Genomic DNA, 16,906 nt, shown 5'->3' on the forward strand with positions numbered 1-16,906 from the left:
GTAATACAATAAAATGGTTACAGTAGCCTAATTTGCATGGATTTGGCACTGAGACATTTTGTAGAATGAAAGCAACTTCCAAATCCAGTATGAGAACTGTAGTAATGAGAGTTACTACATATAATAATGCAATATAAAATGGATTTAAAAAAAAAAAAACTTGCTACATTTTACATCTTTGTTAACATGTTTCTTCATGTCTTGCTTAGCCATTTCCATGACACCCACTTTACATTTGTTTTGCCTGCCCATCAAGTGAAAGATAAGTGAAAATGTGTAGTCCAAATATGTGGAGTCAGTGCATAGTCTTTCATTGCTTCCATTCTTTGTACTGTTTAGCTTTGTTTATGTGAGGTCTGAGTGTACCAATAAATTCCTGTTCTCCAAATTATCTTTGAGCATACCTGAAGTGGTATTTTTACAACAGAACATCAGAATTTTTCAATAGCAGAGAACATGCTGTCTTTCAGCTCTTCTCCTTCACTGACTTGCTTATAGAAAGCAGCTTAGCACCTGGTCAATATTTTATGAAAATGGTAGATCTAATGCTATTAGAAAATGAATTCTCATAATACTGTAGAACAACTTAATTCTGTTTAAAAGCGAATGGCTGTTTTCCTTCAGCAGATAACTTTCCGTCATTGCAGGAGGCAGGAAGAGGATTATATATATACACATGCATATCAATTTTACTCCGTATTTATTTTTTCTCATTAGCTTAGTAAGCATAGTCAGGTAACATTTTAGACAAAGCTTACAAGATCATGCCACATTAAAAGTTTTATAATCTAAACATTAAAGTCTTAAGTGATATTTAGGAAGGTGGACAATTTGTAGGAGACCATTAAAAATAAAACTCACTTGAGTGGATAAACATGCCCTTCTGCCAGGCTGAGCAGAATAACAAATTTAAGCTGGCTTTTTGCCCACAGGGACTTCTGTGCTGAGGAAATCTCTTGTTCCTTGCCCTTAAAAATGTTCATGAAACATTGGTTTTTAATTTATTATTTTTTTTTTTTCTCCCATTTTGGTAGGAGAGTGTGGTTACACGTGTTTGCAGGGAGAATGCTGTCCATCTGACAACACAACTGTCAGGCTGGTGCTGCCGCACACCTTTAGTCAGTGATAACAGAGTTACACAATTCTTTGCAGCCACATGCACTCAAATGAGCTGAAAATGGAAATCTTGGAATTATGGTTTTGTGGCTGCACATTTTAAAGACAACAGAAGGATTAGTGTGAATACTATAGTGTTATCAGACCAACTCAGTGCCTACAGTAGGAGCAATAGTAGAAGTGGTGAGAACTTAGGCTAGGCTGTTGTGTGGAATTGCAAACTAAATTAATTTCAGACACACAGACCCAAGTCAAACAAAAGTACACACATCACAGAAAGTACTGAAGCTTTCCATTCTTGAAGTGGGAGGTTGCTGTTGTATGGGGATTACAATGTTTTTCTCTGTGCAGACGCTCGGCAAAGTGAAAAAAAAAAAAAAAGGTGTAAAATCAATGCTACAGCAAATTAAAATACATTTACTCCTAAATAAAAATATCTGTCTAGGAATTTAATACACTTTAACTTATGGACATTGGTTTCATGCTTTTTTTAAAATTTATTTATTCGCTTAAATGATGTGAGAATTTCCATGGGGAGGGAGTCTTAGAAATAGGCTGCTCTGCCTGCTACTGACCTTTATGGGAAGCTGAATCCATTTGATTATCCTGACAAGAGGAAGGACAGTGAGGCAACCAAAAATTATTGTGATCAAAATCCTAGCATATGTAGAAATGAAAATCTAAATCTATACATCTAAATCTAATAAAAATCTGATGTAAAAATCTAATACTGCTGGCCACTCTAGTAGAATATATAGTAATTTTTGATGATGTGGTAGTAATTCAGATACGTAAATGTAGTGCTCGTCTAAGACCATAGGCCAGCTGAGGCATTGGTATAGGACTGGCAGCTATCCCAACACCTGGGAGACCTTTCTTGCTTTCACCTTAGGCATAATTTGGATAAATCTTTGTTGTGGACATGTAACCAAGAACAATTTGGCTTGTAATATCCATTCATTATTACTATACAATAACAACTATTTGGTGACTGACCACAACTGAAGTGGTTTGCAGCCTCTTATGCTGAAGTTCTATGGTTGCCTACACCGATACGATCCAAAATCATAACACCTTTATAGCATTACATTTGGTTTCTACCCAACTGGCTACTCAGTCCTATGGTGCTGAACAACAGATGTAATCAGGCAGCAAATACATACTGACAAATGGATGAAATGCTGTCTCCAGATGCAGAAAGGGTTGCAGCAATACTTCAGCACTGCTGGGTATTGAGCATTTAGTTATTGCTCATCCCCAGTGAAGTCACTGGCTCACCAGTTTGTGAGGTTTGGTTCTTGCACAGATCAGTGGAGAAACACAAGGCCCCTGTCATTTCCTTGTGCTGCCTCTTTCGGAAATCTCCTTTAGCTGCAGTGGTACCCTCCAAAACTGCCTCTTAAAGTTTGACTTTACAATTTAACAACTTACACAACATCAAGTCCACACATTGACAGCAGCACTGAAATCTAATGACAAATAGCTTTCAAACTCTATTTAATCACTTAGATGTAAAGGCTGGTAATATATCCGACATCCTGGAGTTAATAATGAGTGGCAGCTCCTCTCTAGTTAGAAATTATGATTTATTCTGGTATATCATATATATATCATAGAGGAGAAAAGGAGTATGGAGTCATGATTTATTATTTAAAATTTATCTTATCAACTCATGCTACAGTGTTATTATTTGAGGAGCTCTTCTTGAAAAATATGTAAAAAAAGTGCAAAACATGATACTTGGAAAGCAATTATCTTTACACAGTGCCTTAAAGAAATAATATTTTATATAAATATTTTATATTTATATAATGATTTGGTGTGTATGTATACATATATTTATTTGTATACATACATGTATATATATACTGAGTAGAACTGAAGAGGTCGCTGGTTTTCAGAGCTATTTCATAATGATTTCACTTACGAAAAATGCAATAATTGTATGTTAGCTGTTGTTGAATAGAAGATAGGGTGCAAACCAGACAGCAAAAAGACTCATCCTGGCAGTGATAATCTCTGGATCTGCACAGCCTCCCTCTCACCCGAAATACAAAACATGTTGCAGTCCCACAGGACGGTATAATATTTACGCATATATACAATGGCAGAGGAAGGTATCTAAATACAACACACATACATGCACACACACACAAGAAATAAAAATAATAATAATAAAGAAATTATAAAGAAAATGAACAGAAATGAAGTGGAGATTGAAAAGCACAGACAAATATGAAATCTCTTCAGCCTGCAACTTCACAGAAAGGTGGGCTTGCGGGACAAGTCACATCTCAATAAACAGCCACAGATGGTCTTTTCCTCCTGTTCTATCACAAGACATATTTTACTGTTTGTTAATAAATACGTCCTAGTACATATCATGAAACTTCTAAAGAAATCCTATACATGTATAAACTGTAAGATGTATAACAGGAGCCTGGAGAAACCATTTTAAATGAAGATGCCTATATTTGGTCAGATGAATCCTGGAGCTATTCTGCTTTGGATCAAGTCTCTTGTACTCAATAACCAGCACACGTAGAGGAAATTTAACTCTGAATTAGCATATTCTGACAAGTCTGATGAGTTTTCTATAGCTCAGCCTTGTATGCACTGATGGCTCATCCTCCCCTTGGGTGGTGTAAATGACCACAGAAGTTGCTGGCGAGAGTGTATTGGTCTCACTGGTTCCGAGGTATCATCCAGAATCCACAATAAGGAAATAATAGTCACTTTTCAATGCATTTGAAAAAATAACCTTGTATAACTGAAACCTTTTATGAAACAATAGCACCCTCCCCCACTCCAACTCAGGTATATCACATCATTACATTAGTGCAGGCAGAAAATCAGATGCCATTGATTTTTTCAGACTACTGAGATTCACTAGTGAAGAATCAGGATGACAAGTGGAGAGCATGGTAATGAGACCTGTGTCTTCTCAAATTTAAGCCCCTTATTTTTAGACTGTAACCAATATTTTAACATCACATCCTTTCCCCAAGCTGTGTTGTATGTCTGACCTTGACTAGAAAGCCTCTGTCTTTGGTCCCACCATTGTGTATCACTATGTAGGGAAGCCAATAAGTCACAGGCACTTATATCCTCTCCACCTTACAGAAGATACAACACTTCAGCCGTTGCTTTGCTTTGCCCTTCTTTCCCTTATAGGTATCTTATTATGTTTGACAGCTTTTTGTAGCTTTCATGGTGCGTACCACACTTCCTCAGTAAAAATTGAACAGACTTTCTTCTTTGCCCATTTGTGATCCAATCGTGTCATTACAACAATATCTAGTGTTTATATTAATAATAGGCAGGAATTCCTTTTTCAGTATCTAGAGACTATATATGTTTGTTTAATGGGCACATTTTCCCCATCTTAAAAATTATAATGTGGTTTTTAGTTCTGTCTATTATAAAACTACAAAATTGCCTTTTGCTGAAAACCCTGGTGTTGTTGCTATTCAAACATGGCCACGATTAGAGAAAATAAGGTCTTTGCAGGGCTCATGTCAATTAGGTTTCTGAAGGCCTTTCAATTTACTTTTATGTAATTTAGAACAAGGGCTACCATGAATTCTATTAGCACCTGGGCCAACTCTCCTTGAAAAAACAGCAGGTGCTCTATAAAGCATCAGACATCCCATTTTCCCATTATAAAAAAATGGGCACGATCATTTTTATATTAATTCTAAAGCTGAAATAGCCAGGAATAGAAAGTTTATATGCAGTACGGGAGCATTGCTGCAAAAGAAAAATGTAATGTGGCTTGACAGATTTCATTTTCCTCCCACCCTTTCAGTTCTTGACCTTTTATAGTAACTATAAACAAAGGCACAAAGTAATGCTGATTTGTGCAGCAGTCTTGATACTATCAGGGACCTGTGGCCAATTTTATAAAACACCTAGACAGAGTAAACAATACAAATAAAGGGAAACATTCAGATGTCTATTTTCTCTCCACCAGTCGGCATAAATCCATCACAGCTAAAAAAAGATTTAGATTTAGCTTGGAGAAGGGAAGAAAGTTCCTTCATTTACATTACATGAAAAGCATACTGTGATATTGATTATCCATCAGTTTCCAGACAGGCAGAGATTAAATTAACAGATTTTGAAGTCAAAGAGGACCATTATGTAATTTAGCCTTGTTCTTTATATCACACAGGCTCAGCAGTTTAATTCTATTACTCTCAGAAAAGAAAGACATACACTCTTCATTTGAAAATGTCAAGACATTCATCACGTCCCTCAGCAGTTTGATGTAATGGCTAATCACCCTGACATTAAAACATGTGTTCTACTTCACATGTGCTAATTCCCATATTTTGGTTCTGGTTTTCCCTTTCTTTGTTGCAGTTCTTTAATAGACAATCTATCTTTAATAGATGGTGCTCTCTTTCTCTCCCCCATCCCACTTTTCTCTGTGAAAGTGCTAATCAAATCACCTTTTAGGTTTCTTTTCAACACAGCTAAATAGCCCAAGGTCTTTAAATATCACAGTGAAAATCTTATCTTCCAGCTCTTGAAATAATGACTGTGGGATTTTTCTCTACTTTCCCCATTTTTTTTTTCCAGCAGATTGATGCATACTTTTTTGTTTGTTTGTTTTTTAAACAAAATGGAATATTTTAACATCATGGCCAAGGAAGGAGGAAGGAGGAGGCAGCACTCACCTCCTCTTGCTGGGTATAACTCCCATCTCCTCACTGTCTCCCTCCAGAGTGACCCTTCTCGCCTGCCACCATTCATCATCTGAGGCGTTGATGACATGAAGGATGTCTCCGTACTTGAAACTGAGTCCTTGGCTTGGGAGGCCACTGTCTTTGCTCTTGTCATAGTCAAACATAGCTCTGTGAAAGGAAATAAAGATGTAAAGACAAGTGATTATCTCAGTCTTGGAAACATTTACTTCTGAACATTTTGTCATCTTTTATGTTCCAGCTAACCAGTTCTCCTTTCCAAAGAGAAAGGTCTTGGAGGAAAACTTCCTGCTTTGAAGGTAATGTTTACAGAATACATTTGTTTTAAGAGAAACTGAACAGTGAAGTATGATATTTACTATTTCACTCAATAAAGAACAATCACCGTTTCAGATTATCCAGCAAAAAATGTCTGGTGGCCGGCAACTCCTCTGTGACCTTGCCAGAAGTAATTTGTGGCTGTTAAAATTGTTCCTGTGATAGGATGGAATTCCTGAAACTTGAAACTAAACTAAACTGAAAGACGCCATTATCAAAGTAATGATAGTCTGGCACATGTCCCTTCAAAATGCCCTCTAGGTGCATGCAGCACTACCAGTTTCTCTGTCCACATCCAGTCCCCCAGTGCAGCACAACTTGTCCAGATAGCTCTGGTTGTTTTCTTTGATGTTGATGAGGTTTTCCACTGGTTTAAAGTGGACCTCTGCTTTGGGTATGCCTATGCAATAGTCCTATGTACAGTACATATATTATGTACATGGCCTATGTATGGTACATATATTAATATCTGTATATGGACTCTAAAGCAGAAATGGAGAGCCATGTTGGGAGTAATTCAGCATGAACTAATTGCCAAAGTATTCAACCAGATCCTGAGAAAGGATCTTCAGTCTGCACTGAGCTCTATATTACCAAACTACAGTGAAAACAATCCTCAGCCTCATCCAGGCCTATGCCCTGCACCTCCACCAGCAATCCCTGGGGTCAACATACTCTGTATTTCCCATTGAAAGGCCCTGGACATGAATTCCAGAAAGGCTGTATGTGTGTGCAGGTGGCTAGCTGAAGTTATCCAGATAAAAACCTAGATCTTGGTTTCTAATAAGAGAAGATATATAGATATTTTTTTTTTTTCCCCATACAAAATACAGTTTAAAGAACGTGTGCCTGACAACAACTGATGTTTATTTTCCTGTAGGGAAATTCCTATAGGGTAAATAATATGTTTATAATACTAACTACAGAAAGGATAGATGAGTAAAATCCCAAGAGGGACATAATAAGACCAACTCTTTATTGTCAGAAATAAAGTTGAAGTAATTTCTTCATTGGTAAACACATCTGTGAGAAGGATTTGATATAATTAATTGTTATGCATTGTAGTATAATTGCACAGAATGATTATAACAGCTTTATGGGTAAAATTAAAACACTCAAGGCTACCTCTCATAATGAGGAGAACTTATAAAAAAAAAAAATAAAATTATTGGAGTTGTAACTATGCAACCAAAATAATTCAAAAGGTCTCATAAGCACTCATTCTGCACGAAGGATCTGCTTCATGAAGAGAAAAAATGCTTTTTGGAATATGCATTCTCTTAAAGAGTTTACAGTCTAAGAGCTTCAGAAAAGCCCAGATAATTCCTTTCTCTGAGGATGAACACAATAACTAATCCTGCTGAACTTTATGTAATCCATGAGCTTGGATGAGCTTGAGCCTTTCTTGGTAAATGTTCTTGGAACGAAAGTAAAAAAAAACTTGGCTATATCTTAGTAAAAAAATATTTTCGTGAAGGATTCTTATCAGTAGCAGATCATCTGTTGCCTTCTCAAATAAGGCTTTCTATAAGGTCGAGTGATGAAGAGGAAGCTATGCACCATCAGCTGCTTATCCTTAATCAATTAATGACACCCAATCTCTGAAGAAATGGCAGTGCACATACAAACAGACTTACAGCACATCATTCTGTTGGTATTGCTCTTATCGGCATGCAACACTCTACATTTTATCACCATATTAAAGAGCCATCATCTGAGAAATTCGCTGAGTAATTGTGTTCCTTGTCATGGAAGCCTCTCAACATCTCAAAAGCCTGATCACAGAGTTGGCTGCCATGCTGAATATGGGGAAGATGTTACAATCCTGAATCTACACACAACTAAATCACTCAAAACAAATGACAATATTTTCCATTGCAGAGAATAAGCAAGACTGTCACATCCCAGAGGTAAACTGCATTCCAAACTGAAATGCTCAATATTTTGAAAGTTCTAAGGTAAAGGGTGTGTTGAAAAGCTAAGGAGGAGAAAGAAATCAGAGCGGTGTTCTTTGTTCTTGAACAGACATTTTCACCTTAGAGCAGAACTTAACATCACAGACTGCCATCGTACTAGTTGACATTAACAGGGAATGTAGAATGCACAGGTTGCCACTGACTTACTATGATTGGAGTAATCACATGTAATGATAATTAAAATGAGATTATAGATAGACAAGAGAATTTTCAAGCAAATGTTTCAGAGAGTGAAGGACTTGTAGCTGCATGCTCTACAGATGCTGATTACTCCATTACTAGACGAAAATGACAAAAGAGCTGACTTCAGTGCTCTTTCACAAACATTTCAAATTGAGAGACAGGTTTAACTTTATACATGTTTAAGCTTACAACTTTGAAACCGTTTGTAGTTCTGTAAAACATACTTTTACAAGTAGGCAGTTGGCCCAGCTTTAGAACAAATTGAGTTCTTCATTCTAGACACTGTTGTATGCATGTGCACCCTCAGTAAGTTTGCTGATGACACCAAGCTCTGTGCTGCGGTCAACATGCTGGAGGGAATGGATAGCATCCAGAGGGACTTGGACAGACCTGAGAGGTGGGCCTGTGCCAACCTCATGAGGTTCAACAGGGGAAAGTGCAAGGTCTTGCATTTGGGTCAGGGTAATCCCAAGTACAAATCCAGGCTGGGCAGAGAATGGATTGAGAGCAGCCCTGAAGAGAAGGACTTTTGGGATGTTGGTTGGCAAGAAGCTCAACATGAGCTGGCAATGCGTGCTTGCAGCCCAGAAAGCCAACCGTACCCTGGGCTGCATCAAAAGCAGCGTGGTCAGCAGGGAGAGGGAAGGGATTGTCCCCCTCTGCTCTGTTCTGCTCTTGTGACATCCCACCCATCATTCAGCTCTGGGACCCTCACACAAGAAGATGTTAGGATAGAACAAGTCCAGAGGAGGGCTACAAAGATGATCAAGGGGCTGCAGCACCTCTCCTGTGAAGACAGGCTAAGGGAGTTGGGGTTGTTCAGTCTGGAGAAGAGAAGGCTCCGGGAAGACCACAGACAGGCCTTCTAGTACCTAAAGGGGACCTACAAGAAAGCTAGAGAGGGACTTTTTGCAAGGGCATGTAGTGATAGGACAAAGGGTAATGGCTTTAAAGTAAAAGACAGCAGGTTCAGATTAGATATGAGGAAGAAATTTGTTACTTAGAGGGTGGTGAGGCCCTGGCACAGGTTTCCCAGAGAAGCTGTGGATGCCCCATCCCTGGAAGTGTTCAAGGCCAGTCTGAATGGGGCTTTTTGAGCAACCTTGCCTTTTGCAGGTGTCCCTGCCCATGGCAGGGGGTTGGAACTGGATGGGCTTTAAGGCTCCTTCCAACCCCAACTATCCTATGATTCAATGAAATGTCCAACTCTCAGCAAAGTCTGTCTGGCTTTTTCAGCCAGATACCATACAAGATAGGTTCTGTCATTCCATGGGAAATATCAGAAGAAAAGCTGAAATGCATTAGTATCTTTTCAAAATATTATGGAGAGGACATAAGCAGCCCAGTCCTATAAGAGACCCATCCTACCAAGGAGCACACATCACACATCTCTGAGAGATGAAGATATCTAAAAGAAGCACCAAGAAGTGTTATTCAGACTAGGATTTACCCCATACAGACCCATGCATTTTTCCTTGAAAAGTTAAAGGTATCTCCCCACAACACAAGTACACAGTGTAGATTATGGAGATACAGATTAGCAGAGCTAACGAGTTACTGAGCATACTAACATGACTAAATGCTGCCTGCTTATTCATGGGTTGCTCTAACTCATTTTTAGTGTCTTTTACTACAATTTTAAATAATAATGACCTCAATAACCTTACAGTTTTCTAATGGTGAATACCTGAGAGGCACGGATATTAACAGCTTCTCTCTCTCTCTTTTTTTTTTTTTTAAATTTTTTTTTTTTTTCTCCACAGCTGACAAAAGCACATCTTAAATAGGAGTTCTTCCTTCAGGCGTTTAAGTCCTCAGCCATCTATTTGCATCTACTGTTCAGTCCTTTTTGGATCACGTAGGACAGAACCAAGAGCTCTACAAGGCTCATTTTTCCCAGTCAGCTGATTAAGTCTACTGTTGAACTGATATAGTTATTCTTTATGACAAAGGAAATCAGTTTAAATTATTTAACTTTAATTTCATAGCCATCACCAATGTCACTGTTAGGCCACATCAGCATCAGAAAAAATTCTGTTCAGTATCTTCTGGATAGTGCATTTCACAAATAGGAACCTGGGTTACACAGGATAGATGAGACATTTTTGGGTTACAAATATAGAAAGACCAGTGATTATTCTGAAGTGTGTATAAAACACTGAAATAGGAAACAAAGTTTGCTGAAAACAATTCAAACAAGTGTGTTGAACTTATGAATTACCTTATTAGAAAAATAGCAATAGGAATGGGTGTGATTACCAAAGCTTTAAAGGATATGTGCTGCATTTCCATTAATGACTTTTTCTTTTTTCCCCCAGTTCCAAGTTTTTGCTTGAGTTTGGGGAAAATTATTTAATATTTGTACAACATTCTGAAATTAAAAAGTGCTGTTTGAATGCCATACATTGCTGCTGTCTTCTTTGTGAATGTTTCCTGCTTGTAGAAAATTAAGAAGCACAGTCCTGAGAAGTGAAACAGAAGGTGCAAACATTTAGAACATGCTGGATATCAGAAATATTCAAGATTATATGAGTCCCTGACATTATTCCAGACTTCAGAAGTGATCATTGCACTAAGCTAATCCAAGAAGTAATTTGGAAAGAAGCTAACAGGTTTTATTTTTTTGCTTGGTTGCTTCTTAATAATTATTAGGAACCCACTTCAGTGTAAAACTTGAGACAAGCATTTCACAACAGCATCAAAATTCCTTGCTCAAAATTTGTTTGAAATGAAAATACGGTCAGTGCCAAGACACAGTATACTACCAAATGTGCAGTGAGGTGTCTATACGACAGTGAAGACCACTAAAATGGGGACTCTTTTTTTCTTCAATTTAGTGTAAACACTTTAGCATTTGAGGTATGTTGAAAAACTAAGCTGCATCGCATAGTAAATTTACAGAATCACAGATTGCCTGAGGTTGGAAGGGACCTCTGGAGACCACCTGGTCTAGCCCCGTCCTGCCAAGCAGGGTCACCTAGTGCACATTGCACATGATGGTTTTGAATGGTTTTGATGGTTTTGGATGGTTTTGAATATCTCCAGAGAAGGAGACTCCAAAACCTCTCTGGGCAACCTGTGCCAGTGCTTGGTCACTCTCATGGTAAGGAAGTGTTTCCTCATATTCTAATTTCTATTCTAGTAATAACTCTTCTTGCATCAGGAGTTATAAATATTTGGCATAGGAGAACTTATATTAGATTTATGGAAATAGCAAATCAATTCATGGTTCAATCCCATGCATTGCAACCTACTGGCACCCACCATGCCTGTATTGTTACCAGCATTTCAAAAATGAAAAGTAAGGTACAGAAAGAGTAAGTGGTCTTGCTAAGCCTTTGGCAAAAAAAGGGAATTTAACAGAGAAACTGAGATTCCTCATCTGAGGTATTAAACACCGTTTGTAAGTAGTCTTCATGATCTTCCTGACGAGGCAAGGGATATTAATGCATTTCAAGCGCAGCAATATATTTTGCTGAATGCCCCTGTATGTTCAGTGCAAAAAAAAAAAAAACAAATCTCCCATATCACTGTATCATGGCTAGTAATCTCAACATGATACAGTTCAGGTACTGTGTGGCAGCTTTATTTACATCTTTGAAATTACTTTCTTCTTCTGGCACAGATGGGAGTTTGCACATAAATTTACAGGCTGCTCTTTGCCATTTACTTGATTATGAAATGACAACAACATTTAGCAGGAGAGATCTTCAGTTTCTGTAAACAGCCCTAACTCTTTTGCAATCTGCTAGCATATCTGCATTTACATGAGTTAAGGATATCACCATTTTCTCTGAAAATTTCCTTAGCAGAGATTTAGGGAGAGAGAAACTATTCTTCCTCTTCTTTACATCTGCCTTATGCCCCCCTCTTCCCCCATTTTTTTTTTTAAACGATGGGGAAATTCAACACACAGAGATCTAATAATTTTCCTGGTTTTATACAGTAATTCAGTACTAGAGTCAGAATTTGACCCCAAGTTTCTTTGCTGTCTTTTCTGCATTCTCGGTAATAGATGTATTTCCACCCACTTGCAGGCTCAGCTTGAAGAAAACATTAAAGCAAAATGAAAGAAACCCTAGTGTAATTCATTGCTATAGCTACAACAGAGAGCACAGCAGTGTTGTGATAGAAACAGCCATCGCAATGCAATTAAGATGTTATTAGAAGGGTTAAATTTTCACTTAGTAGCATGTCAATAAAGACTTCCACCTTCTTCTCCCAGGTTTTCTTTAATCTGGAGAAGCTGAACAGGTGAATCCTACGTGTAGATCATACTGAAAGGTTGCTCTCCCCACGTGAGCTTGGGAAGCTCTGAGGTGCTGCTTGCAATGCCTACAGGCTGCCAGAGCAGCCCCTGTGCTAGAAATGATCCAATCACACATTGTCACCTCTGAAAGGGTTGGGAGTGGACTGTTTTGAAGAACACCTTTCATTAAAAGTATACTACAACAGTGTGGTTTCAAACAAACAAACGAACAAAAATGTTTGTCTCAGGCCTTTGACTGAAAGAAACTGTGATTCCTGGTTTGTTGTGTGTTTGTTTCTTTCCAATGAGTATTTCCTGTTTTAATGATGTTGCATCATGAAGCCGATCCCCTCAACCTCAATTACTATAGTTGGTCTGAGAGGAACAAGTGTCAGCAGCATGTGGACTATTATATTAAACCATGCTAGGGCACTGCAGCATGGTTTCCAAGTGCTCTTTGGAAATCAGAATGGGCTAAGGATCATTCCCAGCAACAGTCTGGATACATCTCCCTTATGTGGTGGGCAATAGGGCATAAAGGAAGGGATGGGGCTGCAGTGGTGGGCCATAAGTCTGGAGGATGCTCCCAGGCACATGAAGTTTGGAGTATTAATGCAGCTGGTAGGTCTAAGCTTTCACTGATGGAGAGCCTGAGGGACTGGGGCTGCCCTTCAGGCACTTCCAAATCCTATCATACATTTACATCCAAGCCCCTTCCATTTGCTGTCATGCTATTTCTTTATTTCATTCAGCAGTTTCTCTATTCACTCCAAGCCATTCTTTATCATTTTGCTCCTAGTGGGAATTTGGTAGGGAGCTTTGCCACAGACTTCAATGAAAAGAGGTTTGGAGACAGCAGCATTAGTTCTAGAAAGATTTCACTAGGAGAGGGGAGATATTTTCTTTCTGTATTTACATCAGGAAAGAGGACTGCCATTTGTCATTGGGGAATATTTTGTTCATTTTGCAGATGCTACCATGATCCTTAATATCAGCTCCTACAAGCAGTGCTTGTTTGGTTTGCTTATTTGGGTGCTTTGCTAGTTCTTGTGTTCTCTCCAGGCAATGGGTTCTTCTACACTGAAAAACTTGAAGTCAATGCTTTCAGAAGTCTATACCCCTCTAAAAATATGTCAGTCAATGAATGTATGCTATACTTTCATGCTCTTGCTGTGCAACAGCACACAATGTTCTGTCAATGGCACAATCTCTGTCACTGTGCCGTGTCACAGCCAATATCGGTGGGGTTTAGGAAGGAAAACAGAAGTCTCAGATATGAAACTCCGAAGCTTGAGGTGTGAAGCATCACTGATCACTTCAGGAAGCTGCCTGTCAGAGCCTCAGGGACTCATGTTGTTAGAGAGGTTTTGAAGCTTTTGACTTCATCAGTGGCAGGAAGGATGACTGATCATGTTCCTTGTCTTTAGCTCATTTGCCAAATAGTCTGTGTGCCCATCACAACACACTGCTTGGGACAGTGGATCTGATGATCAATTCCAGGCTGTTCTAGGAAATGCAGCACAGGTGACAGCCCGCTGTGAGGAAGGACCAGCAGCTTTAGCTTTTCAGCCACGGACATAGACAGAATTCGTGTTGCTTTCAGACTTATCTGGCTTCCAGCTCTTCTAGAAGTACTTGAAAGGTAACCCAAGAAAATGAAGCTCTTTCATGTTCTCTGCTTTTCATTGTTTCAACATTTTACAGGGCATAAAGGGGCCAAACAGAATTTCCATTTGATTTGCAAAAATCTGAAACTAGCATTAAACTGTGAGCATATTCCTTGACCCTTACCACCCTTACCACATATTTTTTTTCTTTTTAGTTGCATTTCTGATAAATGTAGAAGCTTTTAAATTCACTTACATTGTACTCAATGTATTGTTAATGTATTTAGGCTACAATATTTTGAAAAAACTCCAGAGAAGATCTGCAATAACATACTGTTTGAGAAGTACTTTGGGAACTGTGTGAAATTTCATTATGAAGCCCCAAACTCGTGAGTGAGTTTTGAATTACTCAACAAAATGGAAAACTTAGGTTAGGTTTGTCCTGAGGGGTTATTTTAAAGAAATGCAATCATTTCTGACTGACCTTGACCTGGCTGGAGGATTATGCATCAAAATGATGTGAAATTTGCATGTGCTTCTTCAAGGATTTGTTTTTTTCTCCCCACACAGACTCAGTGAAACTGCAGCTTGACTGCATCTCAGATTTCTGTCTGAGGAACCCATACAGTTTTGCAGCACAGATTCCTGTGTTGTGACATTTAAGATTATCTATATCCAGAAAGAAAAAGAAAAGTGACTGGATGTCTAATTAGGGATACTTTAAACTAACGGGTAATTCACCTGAAATTTCAACCTGTGGGTTGCACAGTTTGACACAGGAGCCAAAGAGTTCCGTGATTCTTGGTTTTAAAGAAATGGTAACTTATTTCCTGCCTGAAAATACTAATTCATTTTTCCCCCCAGGAAAAATAAAATAAAATAAAATAAAATAAAATAAAATAAAATAAAATAAAAAAGATAAAATAAAATAAAATAAAATAAAATAAAATAAAATAAAATAAAATAAAATGTTATCTTCAGAGACAACAAGACTGAAACATTGGGACTCTGTGTGCAGCACTGCTTATAGCCATCCCCTCCCTCCCTGCTTCCAAATATGACTTCTTCCTAATACAGAATACACTGTATAAAAGCACTGAATTTATTATTTATTATTATTATTTTTAAATAACTAGTTTATGATATCTCTCAGTATTACAATAGCTCTCAAGATTCTGCTTTGGGTAGTTGTTTTTTTAGGTAGTTGTCTCAGACACCCTGTAGTTTGCAAATTGCTTTCTCCCAGACCTAATCATGACCCCATGTCCATTAGAAGCTTTTAAAATTACACTGTGGCCAGGCTGCCCACAGAATTCATTGTATTTCTACTAGGTTATAATCAAAAGAAAATTTTCAGCACAGGAAAGAACCCCACTGATAACATAATTATTACCACCAGCTAGATATATGATGACTTCTTTGTTTTTTTGGACAAGGATATTAGACATCTGGAGAACTAAAATAAGGGAAAGTCTTTCTATGTAAAAATGATCTACATTTATGATTTGTATAATTTGAACATAATAAATACAAAGAGAGTGGCATGACGTCATCTTAGCAGAATGACTCTAGTACTGAAAAACACCCCACCAGCCAAAATGCAGATAACTGTGACAGTAAAATGGGATATTATTATTATTATTATCAGAAATCAGTATGTAATACTAGAATGTTGTCAGACAGAATATTCATACTTATTTCTTTGCAGGAGATGTAAAAAGTTTAAGTCTTCAGACTTTTCTAGCATGAGAGTGCTCTTTTGATCATGTCATAATAAATCTGTTTATGCACTACAACATTTAGAGACTCCTTTTGAAAAAGAATTGTTCTCTAGCTATTAAAAAAGTGTAAACAGGCAAATCCAGGAGAAAGTATTAACAAGACAGAACATTGGCTAGAATCATAGAATATCCTGAGTTGGAACGGACCCATAAGGATCATCAAGTCCAACTCCTAGCATCGCACAGGTCTACCCAAAAGTTTAGGCCATGAGACTAAGTGCACAGTCCAATCGCTTTTTAAATTCAGACAGGCTTGGTGCAGTGACTACTTCACTGGGGAGCCTGTTCCAGTGTGCGACCACCTCTGTGAAGAACCTCTTCCTGATGTCCAGCCTAAACTTCCCCTGCCTCAGCTTAACACCATTCCCACAGGTCCTATCACTGGTGTTTACAGAGAACAGGTCACCTGCCTCTCCACTCCCCCTCACGAGGAAGTTGTAGACTGTGATGAGGTCCCCCCTCAGCCTCCTCTTCTCCAGGCTGAACAGGCCCAGTGACCTCAGCTGCTCCTCATATTCTTCCCCTCTAGTCCCTTCACCATCTTCGTTGCCCTCCTCTGGACACTCCAACCGTTTAATGTCCTTTTTGTACTGTGGCGCCCAGAACTGCACACAGTACTCAAGGTGAGGCTGCACCAGTGCAGAGTAGAGCTGGGCAATCACTTCGCTCGACTGACTAGCAATGCCGTAGAATCATAGAATCTATGGCTGCTTTGTCTCTGAGGAGAGAGGACATTTTGGAAAAGTCAAGATGTTTGTTTGCAATGGCTCCTTCTTAGTAATGGCTTCCTCTTGGACTTATCATAGAATATCATAGAATATCCTGAGTTGGAAGGGACCCTTAAGGATCATCAAGTCCAACTCTTGACACCGCACAGGTCTACCCAAAAGTTCAGACCATGTGACTAAGTGCACAGTCCAATCTCTTAAATTCAGACAGGCTCGGTGCAGTGACCACTTCCCTGCGG

At 38.5% G+C, this 16,906-nt stretch overlaps 1 protein-coding gene across 9 annotated transcripts in view; it reads right to left on the reverse strand.

Moving 5' to 3' along the window:
* The window catches only part of DLG2 (discs large MAGUK scaffold protein 2), an 883,769-nt gene that overhangs the window by 46,991 nt on the left and 819,872 nt on the right, over positions 1 to 16,906 (reverse strand). For all 9 annotated transcript variants that reach the window (XM_032198439.1, XM_032198448.1, XM_032198456.1 and 6 more), the window contains one exon: positions 5,799 to 5,975. In XM_032198439.1, the coding sequence (XP_032054330.1) occupies positions 5,799 to 5,975 (177 nt within the window). The remainder of the gene's footprint in view (positions 1 to 5,798; positions 5,976 to 16,906) is intronic.

The sequence above is a fragment of the Aythya fuligula genome, chromosome 1, assembly GCF_009819795.1.
Source record: "Aythya fuligula isolate bAytFul2 chromosome 1, bAytFul2.pri, whole genome shotgun sequence".
NCBI classification, from domain to species: domain Eukaryota; kingdom Metazoa; phylum Chordata; class Aves; order Anseriformes; family Anatidae; genus Aythya; species Aythya fuligula.